Source organism: Manis javanica, chromosome 15 (genome assembly GCF_040802235.1).
Source record: "Manis javanica isolate MJ-LG chromosome 15, MJ_LKY, whole genome shotgun sequence".
NCBI lineage: Eukaryota > Metazoa > Chordata > Mammalia > Pholidota > Manidae > Manis > Manis javanica.
In genome coordinates this window covers 88,001,679-88,028,131 of record NC_133170.1, presented here as the reverse complement: position 1 = coordinate 88,028,131, position 26,453 = coordinate 88,001,679, and the positions used below count along the sequence as shown (strand labels likewise).

The 26,453-nt window shown below is 48.0% G+C and overlaps 2 protein-coding genes across 12 annotated transcripts in view; both read right to left on the bottom strand.

Annotated features, from left to right (window-relative positions):
- Window positions 1-25,424, bottom strand: part of NINL (ninein like) — a 167,575-nt gene extending 142,151 nt beyond the window's left edge. Inside the window, exon 1 of one of the 2 annotated variants that reach the window (XM_073223017.1) lies at window positions 25,380-25,424. The gene's annotated coding sequence lies outside the window, so the exon portion shown is untranslated. The remainder of the gene's footprint in view (window positions 1-25,379) is intronic. The other variant, XM_073223024.1, reaches the window with a different exon arrangement.
- LOC108389326 (zinc finger protein 337-like) lies at window positions 757-25,601 on the bottom strand. 10 transcript variants are annotated; one of them, XM_073223086.1, is made up of 6 exons: window positions 25,380-25,516; window positions 12,394-12,527; window positions 8,583-8,658; window positions 7,938-8,064; window positions 7,550-7,648; window positions 757-3,700 (listed from the first exon to the last, which is right to left on the bottom strand). In XM_073223086.1, the coding sequence occupies exons 3-6, from the start codon at window positions 8,628-8,630 to the stop codon at window positions 1,593-1,595; spliced, it is 2,382 nt and encodes a 793-aa protein (XP_073079187.1). In that variant the 5' UTR covers window positions 8,631-8,658; window positions 12,394-12,527; window positions 25,380-25,516; the 3' UTR covers window positions 757-1,592. The 10 variants fall into 10 exon arrangements, with proteins under 10 accessions (XP_073079187.1, XP_073079185.1, XP_073079192.1 ...); XM_073223084.1 differs by lacking the exon at window positions 12,394-12,527 and having other exon boundaries at window positions 25,380-25,601; XM_073223091.1 differs by lacking the exon at window positions 12,394-12,527 and having other exon boundaries at window positions 757-3,697; window positions 25,380-25,601.
- Window positions 25,602-26,453: the final 852 nt, after the last annotated feature.

Here is a 26,453-nt window from a genome sequence, read left to right as displayed (position 1 = left end):
ATGAGATCTATACACACGCAGATACACTAACTGGCTCATGCAAATATGAACCCCAGGAAGTCCCACCAGCCATCTGGAAGCCGGGTCTGAAAGCCTGAGACCTAGGGGAGCCGATGGCATGAGTCCCGGAGGTCAGAACGCCCACGTGAAGCTCTCTGGTGGACCTGAGCACCCAGGGTGCAGATGTCTGAAGGCAGGAGAGGGTGGAAGTTGCAACTCCAGAAGAATATTTCACACTTCATCTGTTTGTTCCATTTGGGCCAATGATGCTGCCCACAAAGCTGAGGACAATCTCCCCAGTTTGCTGAGCCAAATACTCATCCCAGGGACAGCCTCCCAGAACCCACAGAATAATCTTACCAGCTGTGTAGGCATCCATTACTGTAGGGAACAAAGTTAACCCCCACAGCCACTCACTGCATCTTACACACGAGCAGCCTTCTGCGTCCCAGTGTCCTTCTGCAGTGTTGGTGGGGGGCAGCAGGGAGAAGTCCCCCCTGGTCTTTAAGGTCCTTCTCTCCCTACAATCAACTGTCCATGTCATCACATCTGTCACCGCTTTGCTTCCACCAGGCATTTCCCAGGGAACAGCTTGTGAAACAAGAAGTTGAGCACCTACCTGGGCCACATGCCAACCTGCTCTTCTACCCGGCAGGCAGGGAGCCATTCCCCTAATTCCTATTTTACAACCTGTGTTGTCAGGCTGTTCTGGGTATCACTTGTATGATGACCCTCCGCAAAGACACTGAGATGAAATTGAATAAAACAAGGCTTTTATCTGGACAGAGAATGCGGGAGAACATGGGGAGGATGTGAGGCCGATGGGAGAGGGGGCGCAACAGGAGCGTTTGGTGGAAGAGCCCTGGGCTGCTGGGTAGCCTCAGGGAGGGCGTGTCAGCAACAGCCCTGCCCTGATCCCCAGGCTGTCATCACCAGCTCAGAGCTGCCCATGGGAAGCTCAGTCAGTCATAAGACCCGGTCCACAGGAGAGAGATATTTCCCCAGGATCCTGGGTAACTCCATCCCCTCCCGTGGTGTCTGATTCTCAAGCCTGGGCCTCCTCAGAACCTGCTATAAATATTCAGGACCAGAGAAACTTATTTTCCATGGATGGGGACCATCTCCAAGTTCAAGTCTCAGTAGGCCTGTGGATCCCCTCGGCCTGCATGATGCATCTGTGAGCGGGGTCACGGGCTCAGCTGTAGGTTTGTTAAGCAGCAGTTACTGGATGGAAAGGGCTGACCACCATAGGCAGACCCTAAGGTGCGGATACTCAGCCATCAGGCCAGTGCCCCTTCATCCGTCTGTTAAGGAAGCCCCTTAAGAGAGACTCTGCAGTAGTTGCTGCTTATACATATATAGTCAGGGAGTATCTCAAGTTTCCCTGGATCTTGGGTGGGGAGGTGAAAGGGGTACAGATTTCTGCATCTGTTGACTTCTAACTTGTGCTTTGGCCACAGTGCACACAAGTGCTTCCCTGCTGAGTGGAGCCTCTGACATCCACAGGTGTGATTATGGCTCATCTTTCTCACCCTGCAGCACACACAGGCTCTTTTCTCCATGTGTGCACTGGGGCCTTACCCACACTCCCTTCAAACAAAAGGTTTCTCCCCTGAGTGCATCTTCTGATGTCTCTGGAGATTTGACTTACTCCGAAAACCTCGCCCACAATGACTACACACAAAAGGTTCCTCCCCTGAGTGTTTCCACTGGTGGTAGATGAGGGATGATTTACGGATAAAGCCTTGCCCACACTCCTTGCACACAAATGGCCTCTTCTCTGAGTGTGTCTTTTCGTGGTCCATCAGGCTTGATTTCTGGATAAAGGCTCGCCCACACTCCTTGCAAATAAAAGGCTTCTCCCCTGAGTGTTTCCTTAGGTGGGAGGTAAGAGATGATTTCTTGACAAAGCCTCGCCCACACTCCTTGCACACAAAAGGCTTCTCCCCTGAGTGTGTCTTCTGATGGCTTAGGAGATTTGACTTCAAGCTAAAACTTCGCCCACAATTCATGCACACAAAAGGTTTCTCCCCTAAGTGTTTCCACTCATGGGTAGTGAGGGATGATTTGTGGGTAAAGCCTTTCCCACAGTGCTTGCACAGAAATGGCTTCTTTCCCGAGTGTCTCCACTGGTGGGCAATAAGGGATCTTTTTCGGATAAAGGCTTGTCCACACTCCTTGCAAACAAACTTCTTCTCACCTGAGTGTGTCTTCAGATGACTTAGGAGATATGACTTCAAGCTGAAATTTCGCCCACAGTACCTGCACACAAAAGGCTTCACCCCCAAGTGTTTATTCTGATGATTTAGGAGACCAGACTTCCACCTAAAACTCTGCCCACAATACGTGCACACAAAAGGCTTCTCTCCTGAGTGTTTATACTGGTGGTAGATGAGGGATGATTTATGGGAAAAGCCTTGCCCACACTCCTTGCACACAAAGGGTTTCTCTCCTGAGTGTGTCCTCTGGTGGCGGATTAGGTTTAATTTTTGGATAAAGCCTTGCCCACACTCCTTGCACACAAAAGGCTTTTCCCCTGAGTGTGTCCTCTGATGGGGTATCAGGGCTGATCTTTTGGTAAACCTTTTCCCACACTCTTTGCACACAAAAGGCTTTTCCCCTGAGTGTTTCCACTGGTGGGACATCAGGGTTGATTTTTGGGTAAAGCCTTGCCCACACTCCTTGCACACAAAAGGCTTTTCCCCTGAGTGTGTCCTCTGGTGGCTGTTCAGGTGTGATTTTTGGGTAAACCTTTTACCACACTCCTTACACACAAAAGGCTTCTCTCCTGAGTGTTTATATTGGTGGGAGATGAGAGATGATTTTTGGATAAAGCCTTGCCCACACTCCTTGCACACAAAAGGCTTCTCCACTGAATGTGTCCACCAGTGGCGTATCAGGTTTGAATTTTGGGTAAAGCCTTGTCCACAATCCTTGCACAAAAATGGCTTGTTACCTGAGTGTTTCCACTGGTGGGACTTCAGGGCTGACTTTCGGGCAAAGCCTTGTCCACACTCCTTGCACACAAAACGCTTCTCCCTTGCGTGTGACCTGTGTGTTATGAGGCTTGACTTATCACTGAAGTCTGGCCCAGTCTCCCTGCACATGTAGGGAGTCCCACCTGAGTGTGTTTTCTGGTGCAACAATAGTGCTGACTTATCAGTAAAGTCCTGTCCACACTTCCTGCATGTTAAAAGATTCTGTCCATAATGTGCTTTTCTGTGTTTGAGTACCTCTGGCTTCTGGCTAAAGCCTTGCCCATACTCTGCATGTATGAATGTTTCCCATCCTGAAGTTTGTATTCCTTTTAATACTTTGCCTGTTTCTTTAGGATTTCCCCTCTGGGCTTGGCTGCCCTCTATTTCCACCACTGTGTTCCTTTGCCCCAGACTTACTGCCTGGGTGGGGTGTGGGCTGGAAGTTATCCCAGACATCTGACTCCCCCTCCTCAACAAGGTCTGGGAGTTTTCTTCTCTCTCTTGACCTGCTGCCCAATCACTCTGGTCGCTCTGCTGAGAGAGTTCTTCCTGCTCTTGTTCCTGGTGCTCCAGGCCAGGACTCCTCGGCTGTGGGTAATTTGTTGCATGTGCACCTGCAGACATCTGAGCAGAATGGTCGTGAATCGTGTGCCTGATGAGGATGTGCTGACTGCAGGCCAGGGGGCAGCAGGGACAGAGATGCATTCCTGGCTTTGCTTCTGCTGGGGAGAAAAAGTGCCCATCAGGATGGTCACAGGCGAGGCAGCCTGGGCCACCACACAACACAAGTGCCACCCCCTCCCACAAGGGTTACCCTCCCAGGCCCTGCTCTTCCATCTAGTTGGAAGCCTGTATCTTCTCTTGGAGAGAGGAATGTACACACTACAGAAGGATTTTCTGAAGTCTGCTTCTAAACTTCAGCTAGAGCATCAACTAAGTTATAAATGCTCCTGAGCCATAGAGGGAAACCTTGCTGTTTGTGACAGCATGGATGGACCCTGAGGGTGTTATGCTGAGTCAAGTAAGGCCAAGAAATCCAGCACGACAGCACCTGTATGTGGGATCTGAGAAACAGAAACAGTAACAGATGGACAGGTAAGGAATCTAAAGGACACCAAAGGTGGGGGTGGGCCTGGGTGCAGGCAAAACAAGGTGAGGGGATGAAGCTGTGCAAATTTCCAGCTATAACATAACTAAGTCACGGGAAGTAGTGTACAGCACAGGGAAGATGATGTAATTAATTTGTGAGATGATACATGGCAAGTAGAGTTAACACAGGGATCATTTTCTAATGCATAAAAACAAATCACTATGAACTGAAATTAATCACACCTGAAAATAATAGGATACTGTATGTCAACGACACTTTGATAAAATAGTACATCAGACGTCACCTTCAGAGTACACACTCCAGTGGCTCCCCAACATATGGACTATATCTTTGCATGGATTGAGGGGCCCTATACCCCACTTCCTACCCAGTCCTCAGTTGCTTCCACTTTGAGTCCCTCACTCCAGCTGACACTGACTGAGGTCAGTCCTGTTCTTTGAAAAAGGCTACTTCCTGACTGGGCAGAAGGAACACCAAATACAGCCATACAAATGTGCTTGGCTTAATGGTTTTCTTAGTCTGAGTTCAGCTCAAAATTCACTTGGACAGAGAGGCCTCTGGTGTCCATCCTGTGTGGCCGCTTCACCCACTCCCAGCCCACTGTCCCAACAACACCTCCACGTGTTTTTCCAAGAGTCTTCACAGCACTTCTTCCCTGAAATCACAAAGGTGGTTGGGGTACTGTCCATGTTCTGTAGGTGTCCATACACCTACCACCACCGTATGTAAGCAAGGGGAAGGAGGGATAGGACAGGCTCCTTCAGTGCTGTATTCCCAGTCTGAGAACTGGGGTTGGCATGGAATAAAAAGTGAAATGATGACTCATGAATATGTTCTATGAATAACCATATATTTAGTCTTTGAACTTTTAAAAGTGAAAAGTTAAGAGGATTGACAAGAGTTACCCTTGCTGAGAAAGCTGGGAAACATTTGAGTAGACTTGCTTTTCATTCCATAAGCTGCTCACCATTAAGTGCCAATGTAAAAAAAATACTATGTACACACACAAAATGAATACAAAAACCACTTGTAGAAAGGAAATATTTACATAGGCTATTTTGACTACAGGGAAACAAAACATTCATGTCCAGAAAGGAAAACCTGCAGTGAAAGGAGAAGATCCATGCTGACTGAATTCACTCCTGGTGCGTTGGGCCACCAGGGTAGTGACAGTCCCAAGGAATCACCTGGGACCCCTGAAAGTTGTGACTGTCTGAGTGCTCGCATGTCACCTGGAGAGCTTCCCGTCACTCTCACTGGCTTCTGACCAGAGGATGCAGCCCTGGCTGTATCTGCCATCACCAAGAAGAAAGACAGGATCTGTTGGCAGCCTTATTTCTGCACCAGCTGAGAGACCCCAGCGTCCCGAGTGCACCACACAGGCCTTGAGCCCCTGCCAGGACCCTCCTCTACCAGTCACAGGCCTGCCATGGACATCCTTTTTTCTAAGAAATCTGTGGTCAAAATATGAATGCTGGTGTCACATTTCGATACTCACACTCTGAGAACCTGGTGGCGGATAGAAACCCTCTACTTAAAATTCACTGAGAGATAAATCCATGAGCAACTGCTTTTGGGTGGGGAAGGAGTTGTCATGGATGGGAAAGTACAGAGCAAGGAATGAGAAAGACGTTCACAGTCAGAATGAGCTCCCTCCATGCAGACCACAGGGCAGAAGCATGTCAAGAATGTGCTGGTGTTGGCAGAAAAGGCCTGATATGATTCCACTCACATCAAGGGCCAGAACCGGCCAAGTGCTGCCCATTGGGCAGAACCACAGCAGCAGTGGCCTTGGGGGATGGAGAGGCAGGAAACAACACAGAAGGGGCCTGAGGGGGTGTGCTGGGGAAGTGCAGGACTCAGGCACACTGGTGTACACAAGAGAGAACACACTGCCTGTCACTGCAGATCTGCACATGGTATTTGGACTCTACCTACGAAGACCTACCTGCATGGAAACATCTGAATATTGGTTAGATGGACTCCCATGCAGAAGGGCTCATGGGTTAGAGGAAATGTCTGCAACTCCCTTTGACAGCACCAGACATAAAATGGGCTCTTGGACAACTAGAGGAAGGCACACGTAGGTAAACATGGTATCATGAATACAGAGCAAAATGCTAAGTGTTGAATCCAGGAAGGTACAAAAATTTCACACTCTGGCAAAAAGGATTATGGGATGTAAACTTAAGAGACATGGTACAAAAACATGTTAAACGGTTAATCCTATCAAAAAAATCTAATGAACCATGTTATTAAGATCAGAACAGAGTGTTACTAGAGAGTGGAAATGAAAGACAGGATGACCAAGATTTGCTTCAAAATGACTGAGCACTTGAAGAAGAGGGTGAGAATGGGAGGGGGCAGGAGTGCCCCCAAGAGTGTGGAGCCTGCAGACGGGCCCACAGAGCTCATCAGGGCTTCTGCACGTGAGGTCACCTGTAGACAAAGAACGTGGCAGTAACAAAAGGACCATGATCACACAGGGACAGATCGATTCTTTAAAGGCGGGAAATGCAACAGCTGCTGTGCAATACAAGAATCAAAATGCGTCTCCAAAGCTGGACGGACAGCTCACACCGACCCACTCCTGCCAAACAAACCGGTGAGGACAAATGAGCTGAGGAACGGCACCAATCTACAGGGTGTGTTCGCGGCCGGGGCTCAGCGAGGATTCCTGCAGCAGGACACAAGGGGACTTCCAAGCACATGGCAATGGCAGCCACCTCAACGTGAGTCGGCTACCACGCTCCCCAAGAAGGGCCTAGGGGTCAGGAAGGACAGACAAAGCCAAAAACCAACACCCTCAGCATAACCAGAAGACACCCCACAAATTCACACTTGTCCACAGCCAAGGAAGGGGCATTAGATCTCAGTAGAATCTCCCGTGATCCCACCACAAGGGCCTGGGGGAGGGAGGCCCAGAAAGTACTGGGCACACAGGAGACGGGAACAGGGGGCCCAAAGGGGAACCCCCTTTGCTGCAAGACAGCAAGTCCAGGCGACAGGTGAAAGAAAGAACTGTGACAAGCAGTCCCTGTGGCGCCCACCTCCAGACAGCAGCCACCCAAAGCCAGTGCCTCTGGGGCACAAGAGGGAAAAGGAAGGAGAAGTGGCCCCCGAGACAACGGTGGTGAGATGAAGAGGTGGAAGACGGGACACACGGGGCCCTGCAGGACAGTAACACAGACAAGACACCCCACTGCTGCCTCACAGAGGCGGGTCAGCAAGGCCACAGAGGGAAAGCCTGCTGTGGAGAAGGAGGGCTTCCTGCAGTCGGAAGGTGTCAGGGCACCCAGGACACCCCCTCACTCATCCAAGATGATGGTGTGGGAGGGAGGCAGGGCCAGGCAGCCCCAGCAGCCGCGGTGCAGGAGGACAGCTTCCTGCCAGGGCCTCTTAGGAGCCGCACCTGCCCTGCAAGGCCGAAGGCCAGTGTCCACCCGGACGCTCCCCTCACCTGGACGGGGGCCTGGCCGGTGTCTCCTCTCTTCTCTCCAGGGCTCTTCCCCTCGCTCCAGCCACGTGATGAGGTCTGGTTTAGAACAGGGAATTCCTGCTTAGTGGGAAAAAGGAGCAGGTCAGTCTTGGCTATAGGCTGGGAGGACTATCTGCAGGACCCCGACTGGGGGGGGAGAGGAAGACCAGTGTTGGGGGGAGGAGATGGGACCCATGCATTCCAGGCTGTGTGGAACGCTGGCAGGCCTGGGATCCTGGCACTCCCAGATATACACAGACCCCACCCATCGCCAGGGGAGCAGGAAGCTGAGCACCTGCTTCTCAGTGGGACCCCAGGGAGAGTAAGGTTCAAAGGGGACAAAAGAGCCCTAAGGGGAGCCCCTGCGCACCCAGCAACACCAGGTGGCTGAAGTTCTCCAGCATCACGTGTCTGTACAGGGTCCTCTGTGCAGGGCTCAGCAGCTCCCATTCCTTCTGCGTGAAATCCACAGCCACATCCTCAAACGTCACAAAAGCCTGCAACACAAACCCAGGCCTGCTCACCAGGAGGCTGCGAGCCACAGCCTGGCCATGTGTGGGCACAGGGGGCTGCATCCGTCCCCCAGCTTTGCAGGCGACCACCGGGTGCCAGACCTTCCACACTGCAGGCGGTAGTTCCCAAGAGCAGCCTGAGACGGACAGCACGTCTGCCCTCCTCCCCAGCCTGAGGACCTGCCTCATCCCGCAGGGGCTGATCACACAGCCCGTCCTGCTGGAAGCCTCGGCCCCCGCTGCCTACGGCCCCTCCCCTCACACACCAACCAACCGATCTTCACTGGGCACTGGGGCAAGGGCAGCCATCCTGTGTGTGCTGCTCACACTTCACCCCTTGGTGCCATCCCGCCCAGTCCCCCACAGGGATGTGGCCAGGCCAGGCAGGTCACCATCCTGGGATGGCTGCTGCCTTGGCCCTGTACCAAGGAGGCAGCCACCAGGCAAGTGAAGGGGTGGGTCTGTCCTGTGATGGCAAAGATGGGACATCTGGTACATCTCACCTCTCTGTCGGCCTTCCAGGGTCCCAGAGCCGCCTTCCTGCTCTCCATGGGGAAGGGAAGCCCTCGGAGGGCTGCTCTGCAGGGAGGGAAGAGAGTAAGAGGGTGCCTCGGTGCGCCTGCCCCGTGTGAGGCAGGGCTGACCCTCGCAGTGGGGGGCAGTCATCGGCACCAGCACGGCCACCTCCAGGGTCCTGACAGGGGCAGAGGGAGCCAGGCTACCTGCTGGCGCAGCTCCACGCTGGGGCCTGGGCGTGAGGCTTCAGCACCACGGGAGCTGAGTGAGGATTTCTTACCATGCTGAGTGAATAAGGGATGGCCTTGGGACCCCCAAGGGAACTCCTTCCTCTCAGGTCAGGGCCCAGAGCTCCAGGGGGCCTCATGACGGCTCTAGCGTCTCTCCCAGCCTCAGGCTCCATGTGCTTACGTAACCGCAGGGTGCAGACCAGAGGACACCGGTACATGGTGTTGGCAGGATACACAGCATGCTAACCTCATGCTGAAGCCCAGGGGAGATGTGGGCAGGTAACATGTGGGGTCCCTGGTATACAAGCAATATCCCACCCCAGGGCAACCGCAGCCAGCCAGCTCACCCCCCAGAACCCCTCCCCCATTTGGGGGGTGCGGCAGCCTGTGTCTGCAGAGCTGATGGCAGGTCACACTGTGGAGGCCTCGGGGGTTTCTGATCAGAGGTGAGTGGGCAGAGGCTTCCCCCCAGGACTGCTTCTCACAGTGCCTGGCCTACCTCCACCCCTCATACACCCAAGGTCGGGGGCCAAGACTGGGGCCCAGCTGAGAAATCAGGATTGGAAGAGTTCCCAGTATCTCAACGCACCATGAGCACGGGAGGCGGCTGAGCTGCGGTGAACAAGAAGCCCTAAGACACAGAGTCGGCCTCACGTGCGGGAGCCGCTGCCATCTGGGTCCTGGTGCAGCAAAGCACCTGTGGGCACTTTACCGGGAGTCGGTGTGATCCGAACACGAGCCGTTCGGAAGGTGACACCGAAGAGTCATTAAATGATATGGCCACACATGGTGTCATTACAGTGGGGCAACGGGTCCACGGAGGCTCGTCATACTGTTCTTTCACAATTTGTATTTTAAAAAATAATGGAGAAAATATGGTAGATTAACTGTCCAGTGCAGAGCATAAGGATGTCATTTGAATGTTCTCCATATTGATAAATACAGGCCTGGGTCTTAAGAGTGAAGCCAGAGAATAATCAAAGTGGCCACGTGGTGGAGAGAGAATCTGCATGCTGGGCGGCGTACTAGCTTAGAGAGACTTAACAAGACTTATCATGTAGAACTCGTCAGGAGGCAAAGCATTGAAATTCCCATTCTTTTGTGCAGGAAGTCAAAAGCACTTTACAAATTGTTCTTGTGATTTCTTCATCTATACTTTATATATGAATTATTAACAGCCTTTTATATTTCATCTGTTCCATCTCTATTCAAAAATCACAATGTTATTCCCGTATATTTAATTTCAGAAGTTTAAATATTGTATATTCTCTGTACTCCAAGTCACTTTTTATTTCTCCATATCATTATTTGTTGCTAGGTTACAGAAATACAAGGGATCCTTAAAAAGCTGATTTTGTACCTTTTTTTGGTATCATTAATATACAGTTACATGAGCACAGTGTGGTTACCAGATTCCCCCCATTATCAAGTCCCCCGCACACACCCCATTACAGTCACTGTCCATCAGCGTAGTGAGGTGCTGTGGAATCATGACTTGTCATCTGTGCTGCACTGCCTCCTGGTTTTGTATCTTTTGAAGTTCTAAGTTCTCTTATTACTAGCAGTGTTATGGTAGATCTGTTAGGATGTTTTCCAGGTACACAACACTGTATCCCGAGAACAAAGAAAGTTTAACTTTTTTCCTCAATGCTTATGCCTCCTTTTCCCTGTTTCCCCTAAGAGACCAGCTGGATATTTTAGTATAATGCTGAGTGAGAGTGGGGAAGGCTGGACACAAATACTTGTTCCTGTTCTTATAGGAAAGCACTTTAAGATTCACACATGCCCTTTTTTATAGTGAGGAAATTTATTTCCATTCCTCATGTGCTGAGAATGCATCACAAACAGGTGGGGAAGTTTGTCATTTATTTGTTCTGTATCAATTAAGGTGAAACATAAATGTTTCTCCCTTTAGTAACATGAGGTTCCTATGGCCAGCATCCTCAGTGAACTTGAACCACTTGAGAATGTAGTGGGCCTGCTGCGAGGCTACTGCTTCACACCCAGAGGCAATAAGCGATTATAGTGCTATATAGAGAGCTCAGGCCAGCGGTCTCAGCAGAGTGAGAGATGCACTACCTGCTGTTGGGAGAACCCCAATAATAAACCCTTTCACCCCAAGAATGTTCTACTATCATTTCTTTGGTCACACTGAATCAATAGTGCACTTGCCCAATGCTGGAAGCCCCTGGCAAGAAAACTCCCTTTAAAGGGATGAATTAAACTGGCTTCTGGAAATCAAAGCTCTCTTGCTTCTTGGAAATGAACTTCACGTGACCAGAGCATATTATCCTCTGTACATGCTATTGGACTCCATCTGCTAACATTTTGGTGAGCATCTCTGACAGCCTCTGAGGTAATGCCTCACACGAAGGGGCGAGAGGGATGTTACAGAAATGTCCTCCAATTCCCCTGAGGAGCAAGTTACATGGGCACAGACATTTGATAAAATGCAATAATTCAGGGACAAACCTCCTTTTATGATGCTTTGCAAATTCTGTGTCTCTTAGAAATTGAAGGTTTGTGGCTGCCCTGCATTGAGGAAGTCCATCGGCACCACTTTCCCACCAGCACTGGCTCACTTCATGTCTCTGTGTCACATTTGGCAATTCTTGGACTATTTCATACTTTTCATCATTCTTCTATTTGTTAGGTAACCAGTGTTCTTTGATGTTGCCACTGTAGTTGTTTTAGGGGCCCCCAACTGAACACATGTGATGGCAAACTTAATCAGTGGTAGTTCTGACTGCTGTGCACACTGGTTGTCCTCTCTCCCTCTGCTCAGGCCTCAATGTCCTGAGACACAGCAATGTTGAAATAAGGCCAATGTGCTACTCAACAATGGCCTCTGAGTGTTCCAGTGAAAAGTGTCACCTTTCAAAAGCTAGAAATCAACAGCCAGAAAAGATTCATCTTAGGGAGGAGGGCAAGTCCAAAGCCAAGATGGGCTGAACACTAGCCCTTTTCACCAAAAAGGCCAACTTTTCAGTGGTTATTAACACATAGGAAAAGTTCCTGAAAAAGCTGATGGGAGGATTAAAGAGGGTGGCATAAGAGGTGAGACAGAGAACTCCTCCCCAACACATATAGTATGAAAATTTACTTAATACAAATAATACTAAAAGAGCAACAGGAAAGAAGACCACCTCAGACTGAATACATCTGGAGAAAAGAGCAGACTTCACAAAACAGGGCACCAGCACCACTCCCCTGCAACCCCTGACATAACTCCAGGAGATGAGAAGCTCCAGAGAGTAGAGCGTCTGGGCACTAGTGGGTGCCACATACAAATATGATATGTCAAATGAACCTGGTTCAAACCAAAATCACACAAACACTAGAAAAAGCTCCAAGTGAAATTGAACTCACGAATCTTCCTGAAAAACCGTTCAAAATAAAAATCATAAACATGCTCATGGAGGTACAGAAAAATATTCAAGAACTCAGGAATGAATTTAGGATGTTGATTTAATCATTAAGAAATTCCATATCTGAAACTAAACATACAGTGGAATGATTCAAAAGCAGATTAGATGGGCAGAGGCAGAGATGCTAGTGCTCAACCTACCGAAGGAAGAACAAGGCAGGTAATAAACCCTTTCACCGCAAAGAACATTTCCTGTCAGTTTCCTTGGTCACACTGAGTCCACAGCGAACTTGCCTGCGGCTGGAACCCATTGGCAGGACATCTTCTCTGAACCACTGCAGAGGCAGAGGTATAAACATAGCAGTCACTTCAATAAAGGAAAACTTTATGCACTTATTCAGATTTTGCATCCTCCCACTAAATGGGCATGGAATAGTGCTAGACTCAAAGGTTCTTTTTAAACCTTGGCCTTTTTCACTGATTAAAAGAGCACCAGGAAAGTACTCAGAGATCACTGAACTTTCTAGCTGATTGTGGCTATAAGGTCTCTCGTCAAAAAGCACAGATCTGTCAGCAGCAAGTAAAATATCTGGGCTTTAACCTCTCTCAGGGACTAGAGCACTGGAGGAAGCCCATTCTCTGCGACCCATTGCCCTCTACTATCAGGCACCGGAGGGGACTCTTGAGCATCACTGGGTATTGCAGAATTTGGGTCCCTAGATGTGGTCAGCCAGACCCCTCTACCAGCTCCTTAAAGAAGCCCAAAGGGAAGGCACCATGAAACTCCAGTGGGAACCTGATGCCATTAAAGCTTATGAGGCTTTGAAGAAAGCCCTACTCCAGGCCCCCTCCTTAAGCCGGCCCACTGGATACCAGTTTAACCTATTTGTTACTGAGAGATCAAGACTGGCACTGGGAGTACTAACTCAACCTCGAGGAGAAATGCAGCAGCCTGTAGCCTATCTAAGCAAAGAGCTGGACCCAGTAGCTAAGGGCTGGCCACACTGTCTGAGATCTGTGGCAGCCACAGCCCTTCTAGCACCTGAAACCACAAAACTGACCCTGGGAAGAGACTTGATAGTGCATGAACCCCATAATATCACTGGCTTATTGAAAACCCGGGGAGACCTGTGGTATCAGACAGCAGGCTACTAAATTATCAGTCACTCCTCCTTGAGGGCCCTGTCACCCAGCTGCAGACATGCTCCACCCAAACCCAGCCACCTTTCTACCTGAGTCCATGAGCGAAGGACCTGAGCATGACTGCCAGCAGGTCCTCGCCCTAAACTATTCTGCCAGAGAAGACCTAAAAGACACCCCCTTAGAGAACCCAGAGCTTGTCCTCTTCACAGATGGCAGTTCCTTTGCTGAACTGGGCCAGTGGAAAGCTGGTTATGCAGTTGTCACTCTGTGGGATACTACTGAGTGCTAACCACTTCCACCAGGCACGAGTGCCCAGCTGGCAGAATTAATAGCCCTCACTTGGGCCCTTGAAATAGGGAATGGAAAGAGAGTCAATATATACACTGACTCTAAGTATGCCTACCTAGTGCTGCATGCCCATGCAGCCATATGGAAAGAGAGTTTTTAAATTCTGAAGGTTCCCCTATCAAATACCACAGTGAAATTAACCAGCTAATACAAGCTGTGCATAAGCCTACAGAGGTAGCAGTTATTCACTGCAGAGGCCACCAGAAAGGAATGGATGAAGTAACAGAAAGAAAGAGAAGAGCTTATATAAATGCCAAAGAGGCAGCTTGAGAAACTTATAAGGCACCTATCCAAGCCCTTCTCTTACGGACAGGTGTGCCAGCTGATATTATCACCAGCTATAGTAAAAAAGAGCTGCAAGATGGCCTCTCCAAAGGCAGTTCTCTCCTTCCCTCTGGTTGGCTTCAGATGGAGGATGAGAAAATTTACTTGCCTCAGAGTACAGAATGGAAAGTTCTTAAAACTTTACACCAGACTTTCCATTTTGGTATGGAAAATACCTATCAGGATGGCTAAAAGTATTTTTGCAGGCAGTAGTCTATTAAAGACTGTAGAGCAAATCACTAAAGCTTGTGAGATCTGTCAAAGAAATAACCCATTAAATAGAAAAGCCATTCCTCCTGGATTACAGCAAACAGGCTGATACCCAGGAGAGGACTGGCAAATAGATTTTACACATATGCCCAAGGCAAAAGATTCCAGTATCTCCTTGTGTGGATAGATGCAGTCACAGGAGGGGTGGAGGCCTTCCCCTGTAAAACTGAACAAACAAAGGAAGTAGTGAGAATACTCTTACATGAAATTAGTCCCTGATTTGGGATGCCCGAAAGAATACAAAGTGACAATGGCCTGGCATTTAAAGCAGCTGTGACTCAAGGAGTGTCCCAGGCCCTTAATATTCAGTATAATTTACACTGTGCCTGGAGGACACATTCCTCAGGTAAAGTAGAAAAAACTAATGACATTATAAAAAGACACCTAAGAAAGCTGTCACAAAAAACTCACCTGCCCTGGCCTGACGTACTACCTTTAGCCATAATAAGAAATACTCCCAAAATTTTGGGGTTAAGCCCCTTTGAAATGCTCTATGAAAGACCTTTCTTAAGGAATCATTTAATCATGGACAGAGAAGTCACAGAGATAATCTGATATGTGACTCACCTCCCTAAATTCCAGACACCCCTTTAAAATCTAACTGAAGGACAGAACAGAACCCCTGGGGAGGCCCTCTTTGAACCAGGAGATAAAGTCCTAATTGCATCAATGCCTTCTAATTCTCCAACTCTTAATCCAGCCTGGGAAAGGCTCCACAGTGTTATGCTCTCCTCTCCTATGGCTGTCAAGGTCACAGGTACTGAGGCCTGGACCCAGCACTCCAGAGTAAAGGCCTGGAAAAACTCCCAAGACCTCCCAGACAACATACATAAAGGAAGCCCTATTGCACAGGACACCAAAATTCTGGAACCCGAGTATGCCTGGGAACCTGTAGAGGACGTGAAACTAATATTCAAAAGAAAATCTTCAACTACCAAAATTTGAGATTAGTACTGCATGTTTTTTTCTTTTTCTCCTCTTCTTATAAGTAATCAATATGAAGTCTACATTACTCTTTTATTTGCTGCTCTCTAATGCTCCCCTCATAATAAATGAATCTAATTCCTTAAATCAGGGTGAAGACATACTGTGAGGGGCTGAAGCAGTTTCAGACATAAAAAGAAGACACAAAGCTCTCTGTAAAGTCAGCCCCAGATGCTAGTCATGTACCAAATTTTGAGAAACTAAAGGAAAAGATCTAAATCCCATGAGAAACAGGATGTTCAACTAACCCCAGGCTATTTTTGCTTCTGTACATTGCGTTGTTAGAGACCAGCAGTATCACACGCTTCCTGCAGCAGGTGGGCAGAACAGGATGCTTAAGCGCCCTGAGCATTAAACGAGGAATATAGCTCGCAGAATTTAGGGGAAGGTGGAAAAGTTGCAAAAACTAAGCAGGATGCGTTAAAAATGCTTGAAAGGATGTTGTGACAGGGGCTCAGGATGCACTTAGAGAGCTTGCTCCCTGGCAGTCGCCGGCCGGCTGAAGTCAAGTCTCCCTTTTTATAACATACTTTGCTGTGAGGCCCTGTTTCCTTCCTCCCGCTCCCACAGGTGCGAGCTGAGACCCATCACAATACCTAGAATAAATGAAGCTCATCCTGTTAGATACGCAGATTACTTCCTGTTTCTAGTGTAAGGTTGAAGGCACTGGGGGGAGGGGTGAGCACGTCGGACACTGATGACCTGCCAAAGTCCCTGGCTGCTGCCCCTTCCCAACCTGAAAAATGTGCCTTAGGCTGGCCAATCCTCCCGCCGCTGTAAATCTAAGCTTTGCCTTCCCCCACCTTCTTTAAAAACTCGCTGCCTGCCCTGCTGGGTGTGACTTCCCCGGCCTGTGACTAGCCAGACGGAGGAATATCACCCAGGAATTGTGCTCAAATAAACTGCCTGGCCATTTGTGGCTTCTTGTTGCCTGCTTATTTCTGCTAGAATTTATCTTACATTTGGTGCCAAAACCCGGGAAGGAACATGAGCACAGGGTTCCAACTGGCCACCAGCGGACCTGCCCCCTCCTTCCCTGACCCGGTACTTCAGCCTGCTCTCCACTGCATGGACTATTTTCCAGTGAGTCCCTCAGTTTCCACCAGCCTCTTTCCCTTCCTAACTCCATTTCACCTGGTCTGTCTGAAATCGTAGCTATGTCCAGGTCTGGGCATCCAGCCCATCTGCTGCAGGCATCTGGAATACCCACCCCTGGCCCTGTGGTATGGGAGACGTCCCTCACCCAGGCTCCCAGACTGTCTCCCCTGACTTGGTGTGCTTGGAATGCTGGGCGCTCCTCTCAGCAGGATTAGTTGGTTAGTGGCACAGACATGGGGAACCAGCCCTCGAAAGCAGAGGCTCAGACCCTGCTGCAGTGTCCCATTTCTAATTTGGCCACTCTATTTGTCCTGGGAAGTTCGCAAATGGAAGCTAGTCTTTCTTTGCTCTGAGGCCAGGCCTCAGTTTCCCTTAGACAATCAATCTCACTGGCCCTGAGAGAACTTTCAATTTTGGCCTCTTCACCGACTTAACTAATTGTTGCCACTGAAGTGGAGAGTGGGGTGAAATCCCATATGTGCAGGCTTTTTGGACTTTGTGATCCTGCCCAGACCTTTATATTAAGTGTTCAACAACTCAGGTTCTCTTGGCCCTAAATCCAGTTTAAGATTGTTATCCTCTTACTCTGCCCAGTCCTTCTTCCTTTTCAGATCCACCGGAAGACCTTAGTCTCCCACCTCTCTCAGCTCGCTACCCCCACCCCTCTATGTCACCATCTTTAAGTTCTTTGTCCTGCCCCATGTCACGGCCATCTTGAGTCCTTTATCCCAGCCATGCTGCCTTCCTGCTCCTCTCCTCTCCAGCAGCGGCACCACCCCCTCCCTCTCTCCTTCCACCTTCACCACCCTCTTCCCCCACTGGAACATGCTCCTCCTGTCCTCCAGCTCCAGAAGCCACAGACAGGAAGCTAAAAGAGAAAGAAAGAAATTAAATATCAGCAACTCAAATCTTTATATCAGTTTGTCTGTCTGTGTATTTGTTTTTATATGAAGAGTGTTGCTAACTGTAGTCATTACATCTCAATTTGTATGTTTGTGTGTCCAAGTGTGTAAATGAAAAATATTTTCCTACCTTCAGATAGTATTAATAAAAATTGATTTACAAACAAGTGCTTGTGAAAACTGGGCATTCTACAACTTCCAGAAAATCTAATAAAAAATATTAAGCATTAATGCTATTTTAAGTTTAACTGAAATGGACATGTCCTTATAGTTATTAGCTGCCAAAATTTACTTACAGTCATTTAAGTTGATGTTATCTGTTTAACATTTGAAGAAGATGGTTAAAAAGAAAAGCTTGACTTTGTCTAATGTTTAGTAAAAGTTTTGTAAGAAATCCAGCATGGTTGCTAAAAATTAGTAAACAAGTGTAGCAAAAAAACATCTTAATAATAATACTGTATTAATGTTTAACAGTGTATATATATGCAAACAGCCTGAGAATTTTTGTGGTAACCAAAATTCTTAAAGTTTGCTAAGTTACATAGACATAATTTGTGCCTAATGAGAAATTGTGCTGTAAAGCACATTTCCAAAAATAATAACATATGTTCAGAGATGTATCAATCTGAAGAATGCTAGTGTAACAGTTTACAGTGGCCTATTTTTCAGTGTTCACTGAAGGTTAAAGTAATAGTTTTAATTCTAATTAAAATACTTAAAGTAATAAGGAAAACATTTCTGCATGCTAAAGAATGTCTTTTGATAAAAGAAAGTAACTTTGTTCTAAAGTACAGCTGTTTCTAGAGAGAGAACTCTAAATATACAAAGGTTGTAGAAAGTTTGTAGAAGAATTTAATATGGTCATGCTATATAAAATTAAAAAGCAAATGAGTCTCAGTATCAAATACACAGCAAAATTAGAATTTTGCTTTCAGTTAAAAAGGACAAAGTTTTCGGAACTGTTAGTCTGCTCTTAATATTAAAAGATTGCAATGGGTTCTCTAATTGTTTTATCAAGGCAGTTTCTCATGCTGAAAGTCTCAGTGAGTTGTCAAGAGTATTTAAGTAAATGAGATCTTAATATTAAAAGGACTAAAAGCTAAAGTTTGCTAACAACTGTGTGACCTTCTTTATTTGTCCTCAAGGTATTTTGTTGTCATTTTGGTTAAATGGATAAGTATTACTTCATGGCAACCTATAATTCTATTTAAGCAAGTGCCAAAAAAAAATCAAATTTAAAAAGGTACTTTTACCTCTAGTTAACTCTGATATTTTCCAGAGGGGCCCTAGAATATGTCAGAAGAACTTTTTCTCATTAGAGAAATTGTTTAGCTAATTTGGCTTATTTATCTGATATATAATTACCTAGAAAGCACTGTCAAAAGGAATGATGCTAAACTTTGTTACTGAATGTTTTGTGTGTTACAGAAATATCTGAATTTCCTTATGACAACTGTCTTACAGTAAGCTCTCATAAGATCTTTAACCATTGTCATTTGTAAGTCTTTTGTCATCTATACTCACTGTTTTATTACTTCTAAACTAGTAAAAAGCTAGATTGCAGCAGAACAGGTATTGGTTACATAAGATTGAGTAAGCTGAAGACGATGATTTTGTGGCTTTTTGTTTCAAAAGTTATTAATAAAGTGGTTTACGCTTTTTCTCTTAAGCTGACAACAGTTTAATAAATGACTGCCGTTACAAGCAGAATTGAAACTTTATCTTTCTCTCTACCTGATCCCTCCAGAATTTAAAAACTCTCAGTAACTATTTTTATATTTCACGGCAGTATGTTTATTTGCGTAAGTTCAATAAGAATCTGCTTTCTGTTAGGCTGGAGGAAGGAAAAACAAGGACATGCAAACAGAACAGAGATGCCATAGGGGGAGAACAGACCAGACCCCAAGGTCCGTGCCTTATACGGAAAGGGGCACAGCTCTCCCTGAATTCCATCCTCCTGACGTGCAACTAAGCCCCGGATGTCAGCCTCCTCCCTCTTGGAAGGAAAAAAAGTTTCTAGTTGTCTATCATGTCACCTTTAGCCAATCATACCTCTCCACGCCCCCTAGGATAGCCGGCCCACTCCTCCCCCTCCTAGCCCCTTATAAGCCTCCACCTCCCTGACCGGGCACGACTTCCCAGCCTGTAGTACCCAGACTGTGGAACATCACCCGGGAGTGGCACTCAAATAAACTACCTGGCCCTTTGTTGGCTCTCTTCACCTGCTTATTTTGGCTAATATTTATCTTACACTTTCCTTGTAAGAAGACCAATTAAAAACACTGGTTATATTACTAAAGCTTTGACTGGAACCTCATACCTGAGAAACACGTGTGTAAACTCAGATATGACCAGACAGCTTTAAAGAACTAAGATTGACTTTATAAAGCCAACAAAGCCCCTTAGAAGAACTGGCCGAGTTCCTTGCTTACAGAATTCCCAGCAGCCTTACAAGGTGAGTACGGAAGGTCACTTCCTGGCAGGTGCAGGAACCTCAAGAATGTCTTGGGAACCTCAAGAAGAGAGGAATTCACCCAAATGTACAGGTACTGCAGGCACAACCTGATGGCAAGTCTGGCTTAGCTGTCTGGCCTCAAGAGGCCATTAAAAGTTCAATCTGAAATTCCTTACAAAAAGTTCCAGCAAAACATATTTAAACGAGCCTGTGTAATCAATTACTCTTCTTGCTGCACTTATGCAAATAATTAAGCCAAGTGTTAATTATTTTCTTAACCTGGTTACTTCTAGTAAAAATGAAGGTGACTTTAGAGAAAAGTATTATTTCAATAATGCAGTCTTATCTATACTAAATCCTCATACTAATCATTAAAATGTAAACTGGAACCAGAATTCTAGTTTCCCATAATACCTGGCTATGATTCTCAATTAGACTCTTCATATTTCTAGTTCTCACATTCAGCCATGCATTCTTAATCTCAAGCTTGTCCTTCCAGAATAGAAGCGCCAACCTTCTGAGGCCCTCTCAACTGACCACTGAAGGAGACCTAACTGCACCCTTTATGCACTTCCTGTCAGCATGAAGCAGCTGGAGCAGTCATTGCCCCTTTTCCCTGGCAGCAGCTAGAGTCTCTATCTGTAGAGGGGAAAATGAGACAGAGACTATAAGCATAGACAGAATAAAGTGAAAACCTCTGGAGAAAGCAAGGCAAGACATTTGCAGTCAGAGCAAAGTAACTACATGCAAGGAAACCCCCTACTAAAACTCTGTGTTAAACATTCAGCTCGAGTCATTCTTCAGTGAGATCAGTTAATATTCCCCAGATAAAGAAGAGTAGCACATGTTTTTATTATGCTAATCATTTATTATCATGTGTGGGATTCACTTTAACATGCTAAAAGGCCCAGGCCTATGTGGTGCCTTTCCTCCTTCAGATCTGATGAGGTGATTTGCAAACAGGGCAACTAATTTACTGCAAACCATTACTATTTGCAGGCCCAGCCATAAACAACACAGTAAAAGGCAAGAATGATTCCACCTTAAAGAGAAGATTACATTTTAATACCGAAGAAGTTAAGACATTAGAAGTTCTTAACTTACTCTTTAGCAAACAGTACCTTAGCCCACCTTAGGGGCTGGGAAGGTGGCCTTCTTTCATATGCTCCCTGACCCAGATGCTGGTATCTCAGGGAGAAATCAACAGAGCAGGAAGTTACTTGTGTGAAGTTACTTCTAAATATTCCGGGACCGCTCAATAAGTCCACACTCCTAAGCCTTTTTTCATCTTCTCAAAAATCCTCAACTGCCTATAACACCCCTAGACAATGCACCACCTGGACTTTCTTGTCCCCTCCATGTGTGACTCAGGAGCTCTGTCCTTTCACTTTCTCTCTAAATAAAAGCCTGTATTTTTCTCTCCTACCTTTAGTGTGTGCAAAGCTCATTGTTTGGTTTTGTGAAAAAGAACCCTGGCATCAAGTTTCTGTGTGACATTGCTTTGTCATTCTGATCCTCTGGATTTAAGCTCAAACCTTAACGCCCTCTGCCCTATTACAGATAAGTAAGGAGGGGCTGCTGAGATGTCAGATCTGGGCTCGCAAATCACTGTCACCTGGGTGCCCCAGATGGCGCTGCAGCTCACGGTCTTGCTCTCTAGTAGCCTGCCTGAAAGCCCCACTTATTTGTCTCTAGGAAGTTTGCAGAACATAACCTCATTCCATCCTGTGCTCTGCGGCTCCCCCAGAGCCTGGGGTGGTAGGGACTCAGTTCCCACGCTGTGCAGATCCCAGTGCACACTGGACGCAAGGTGACACTCGCTTAAGCAGTCAGCAGGGTATGCGCCCCATGCAGAGTAGGGGTTCAGTGAACTTCCTTTGTCATTCTCTCTGTCATTCCCTCACACTCTTGCCTTAATAAACTGCTTCCTCGAGAAGGGGATTGAGGGGTATTATGATCAGTTCACATGGTGTGTGGGGGTCCTGGGGAAGACAGTGTAGCACAGAGAAGACAAGTAGTGACTCTGGCATCTTACTACATTGACAGAGAGTGACTGCAATGGGGTACGGGATGGGGTACACAAGAATGTGGGTGAACGTAATAACCACATTGTTTTTCATGGGAAACCTTCATAAGAGTATATATCAATAATACCTTAGTAAAAAAATTGTATAAAAATATAATAAAATAAATTCCTCCCTCACCTTATACTGACTTCTCCCACTCCAAACCAACTCCCCTCCCCCCAAAAATATGTCCCAACTGTTTGAGGGGAACCACTATCTCAGAGGAGAACTGAATCAAGAAATTGCTTGTATTAAGTTCATCTTACAGAACAACTACAGGACAGACTATGGATGGTGACGTAACATCTCTCACCATATCTCAGGTCTTGAGGCCACATATCATGAGACTGTTAGGCAGAAGAATAGATATGAGTGGGTGGGGTGGAAAGAAAATAAGGCCAGCAAAACCTGCTAGGAGGGACTCAAAAGACTTGGCCACTTCAAACTGGAGAGCCAGAAATGATGGATAGTTAAGGAGTTAAACAGTAAGGCTAAAAAGTCCTGGAGTAACTTGGCCTGGAATTCTTGAATATTCCCAGATAAAAGTATCTGAGCATAGCCTCTGTCTTCATTTTGTCAATTACATCATGCCATTGTAACATTTACTTTGCCTGCTAAAAGGCCCAGCTTATGCTTTAACTTTACCCATATGCTGTTTTTTCCTCCTACAGCCCCTAAACTAGTAATTTGCAACCTGGGCAAGAGATAAGCATCATGATTGTCGGGAACCAGTCCGAAGTGCCCACCTGATGGCACTACCCAGATGCCCAGCAAGTAGGAACCACAAAGTGGACTTCTGACAGGAACAACCCCGCTAACTCTCCTTATTATTATGGTGTTTGGAAATGTTGTTATTGTGTATTTATACACCTAAATTGGAAAACCAAATTTAAAATACCCTGGGAGAAATGCCAGAGGCAAGACCCCATTTCCCCGAGAAAGTAGGGACGGAATGAGAAGGGGAGGATGCAGAGAGGACTTTGGAAACAAGTATTAGGATATAACAAACAGGGGTTGTCTGAGTGGGTTCCAGTACCCTCTCCCCGCCCAACTCGGCCCTGAGAGGAATTTCTAAATCACTCCTAGACCTGTTGGGTCCCAGGGAAAAAAACAGAACAACAAAGGAGAGCCAGCATGTATAACGGACGGGATACTGTGGGTGGAAGGGCCTGGCATGACTGCACACACTCTCCCCATTGAAGAGATTTTCTTATAGATATTATTGTATATGGTTTAAAGAAACTCTAAGAAAGGACATGACCCTGCCCTCCCTGGGAAGAAAGGTGGCCTGACTGGGCCCCTAAGCCTTCGGATTCGTTGGTTATTACCCCCTTACCTCATTCCCCCAGGGGCAACGCTCTCGTCTCTATGAAACTGGGCACCTACCCAAGGGTACAGCTTCCAGTTCCCGCAATGACAATCAGCTTAGTCTTGCTACACTGCTTTGATGACAGACTGTTTTGATGTTTTTCTTTAAATCTCCATGTAATGCTCTAGACCTAGAAAAATAGACTTAGCTATACTTATTAATTAAATGAATAGTAACCGTGGCTATTTTAGAATCAATAATAAGGAAACTGCAAGTAGGGCCCAAGCCAACCAGGTGTGAGGGAACATTCTGAGAATTAAGTCTTGTTTGTTCCGAAACCGCCAGGGAAGCCAAACAAGCATAAGTGCAAAAGATTAGTGATTACTAAGGCGCCAATAATCTCTCTCTCAAGATTGAACTTTATGTGAACATTTTTTCAGAAAGAATCAAATGATCTAATCTTTGTGAAACTGCGTACTCAAAACATATATAACCTTGCTACATTTCAATAAAACAGGCCAGGCTCAGCTGGGGAACTCTGCTACTGTCTGTGTCCTCATTCATTCATTCCGTCGCCCGCCAACACCGTTCATCCCTCAGGGACCCCTGGACTCGCTGGAGCTGGGCTCTCGCAGTTAATTTTGGAAACAAGCCCCGCTCTAAACAGCATCGTAATAACATGAAGGATTCCAGCTTAAAACCAAGACCGTGTTTTATAACCCAGGAAATTAATAAGTAAGATTCTTAACACTCTTTAGCAAACAGACAATGACTCAGCCACCTAGGGGGCGGGGCAGGCAGTCATAAGCTGACATGCTGGCAGACAGATGGTGCTACCCTAGGGAGAAATCAAAGCACTAAATTTCCTGTGTTAATTTTGTAGAATTACCTGGAGGACAGAGAAGAGACTTAATGTCTGATCACAGATGAACATTTCGGGACCACTTAACAAGTCTACACTCTCTAGCCCACTCACATTCGTGAAAAAAATCCATAAAACGGGAAACCCCCAACCCTTCAGCACGCACCGCTCTGAGGTCACCCACACTTTCTAAGTGCTTAGCCTTGAATGAAACTTAAACCTTCCAGCGCCTCTTCTCTGAGATCGCCCACACCCCTTCCCGAGTGAGCACTTTCTCTAATTACAACTTATGCCCTTCAGGGTGCCTCGCCTCCCTGAGGTCGCCTGCACTTTATCCCTAAGTAAGTAACTTTAAAGAAAACCTCTTCTCTGCTTCACTACTTTGTCTCTGCCCTTCAATTCTCTGTTGCAGTGGGGGCAGGAACGAAGGAAAATAAACAGCGCTCCCCTAAGGACACTACAAGTCATGCGTACGCCCAGCAACGGCCCAGCTTTTCCCCATTCTTGAAAGGCTGAAAAGACACAATCCTAAGACTACGAGTGAACCTTCTCTGAGGCTGCCCACAACTCCCCTTTCTTCGAGCGGTACTTTTTGACTTAAACATTTCTCACTGGTGCCATCAAATTATTTTGCTTTGTCTCTGCGCCCTTCCAGCGGTGAGCGTCTTTGTTACCTCGCTGTCATTCTAACCTGCAGACTGAAGCGCAAGCCTTCCCCCTCTGTCCTACTTCGGGGAAGCAGGGAAGGGCCACCGAGGTCTGAGTTGGGCTCACGAGTTCCCGTCGCCTGGGACACCGGGACAGGCCTCCCGCTGTCCGACCGCGCTCTTTAGAAGCCGCCCCCAAATCTCCTTTCTTGGCCTTCGGGAAGGTCTCCGAACACGGCCGCACTCCGTGCAGTGCTCTGGCCTCCCCGATATGCTGGGGTGCTAGGCCGGGGTTCCCAGGCTGTGCAGACCCACGCGGACCCCGCATCCAGGTGACCCGGCCGTGCAAGTTGCCGAGGCACCTGCCCCCGCGGAGCTCAGCGAGCGCCCCTTTCCGCCCCCGGCCCTCCCTGCTCTCTGCCGCTGCTCACCGTTCTGGACGCCGCGCTCACCTCCACTCGCCCGACCTGTTCGAGGACTCCCTCTCCTCGGGCGTCAGGAACCCGCCCGCCCAGGCGGAGGCTCCGCCGAGCGCGCGGGGAGCGGCCCTCCAGACGCAGCCGCCCCACGACGCCGGGACTCCCCGGGCCGCAGCTCCCAGCCTTTCCCAGAGGCTCTCCCGGCGACTCGCCCCGTCTGCCCCTGGGACACGGACCCCTGCCCCTGCGGCCTGCAGGCGCTTCCGGCCTCAGCACCCCTCCCCCGCCGCATCCGCACGGCCGGCCTCCTCCCCGCTCGGAAGAGCGAGCAGGACAGGGGGCTGCAGGGCCCCGACTCACCCGGGGACGGACGGCGGGCGGGGACGGGGGCTCCGCGTCCTCGGCGTGGCCGTCCACCCGAGCACACTAGCCGGGATCCCCCGCGCAGGCCGGGATTCCAGGACCCAGAATCCTTGGCGGGCAGTTCCGAGACGTCTACACCCAGAATCCTCGGCGCAGCTCCAGGATTTCTGTACCCAGAACTTCCCGCGGGGCGGCCCAGGACGTCAGAACCCAGAACCCTTGGCGGGGCGGTTCCAGGTCATCAGTACCCAGAAACCTGAGGCCCTCTTGAGCTGTCAAGAACCAATCCTTCAAGCGGTGCACCAGGACTTCAACACCCAGAATCCTCGGAGGCGTGGCCAGTGGTGTTCAGTACCCAGAATCCGTGGCGCAGCTCCACCTCCCGGGACTGCACCTCCCAGAACCCTCCAAGCTGCAGAGGTTCCTCTTACGTCAGCATGAAGTGAGGCCTCCTTGGATGCTGAAGCTGCACGGCCTCTACCCCAGTTGCCGGATGGGCGTTGTGGGAGCTGCGGGAGCATCTGCTGCACAGCCGTGCTGCACCTTACGTGAAGGGCCGCAAGTTCCCTTCTCTGAGTAACAGTCCACGTCACTTTCCCCTTCCAGGCACCTTCTAAAGCTCCCATTTCAGTACCTCTACAATGTAAGTTGCCAAACAAACGAAAAGAAAAGGTTACAATCCTGGGCTGACGCAAATTCTCACCGGAGGCAGATGGGAACTGAGTGCCCTAAAAACACTGAAGAGATTAACATTCCCAGGTCTGACACACTTGGGTTCATGATCTAATGGGCCCACAGCAGCCCCAATGCAGGACTTCCCGGGCTGCAGAGGACCCAGGGCATCAGGCCGCTGCAGGTTCTATGAAACCTGCCTAAGCCTGGTGGTCCGTGCGAGCATCCACTGTGAAAATCAACCTAATCTTGACTCATCCAGGAACAGGACCCAGTACAGGAAGCAAATCCGGCAGGAAGGCTTGGGAGTGAGCAAACCGGAGCTCGCCACACACGTGTCCCTCACTGACACATGACCTCAGACTGTTGACGTAAGAAAATCAGGTGCTTAGTGGAAAT

Excerpts from the sequence above, each read along its gene's own strand:
- LOC108389326 (XM_073223084.1), bottom strand. The coding sequence starts at position 8,630 with ATGGAGAGCAGGAAGGCGGCTCTGGGACCCTGGAAGGCCGACAGAGAG. Across the intron at positions 8,065-8,582 it reads CCTGGAAGGCCGACAGAGAG|GCTTTTGTGACGTTTGAGGA; the intron begins GTGAGATGTACC and ends TTTGTGTTGCAG. Across the intron at positions 7,649-7,937 it reads CAGCCACCTGGTGTTGCTGG|CAGGAATTCCCTGTTCTAAA; the intron begins GTGCGCAGGGGC and ends TTTCCCACTAAG.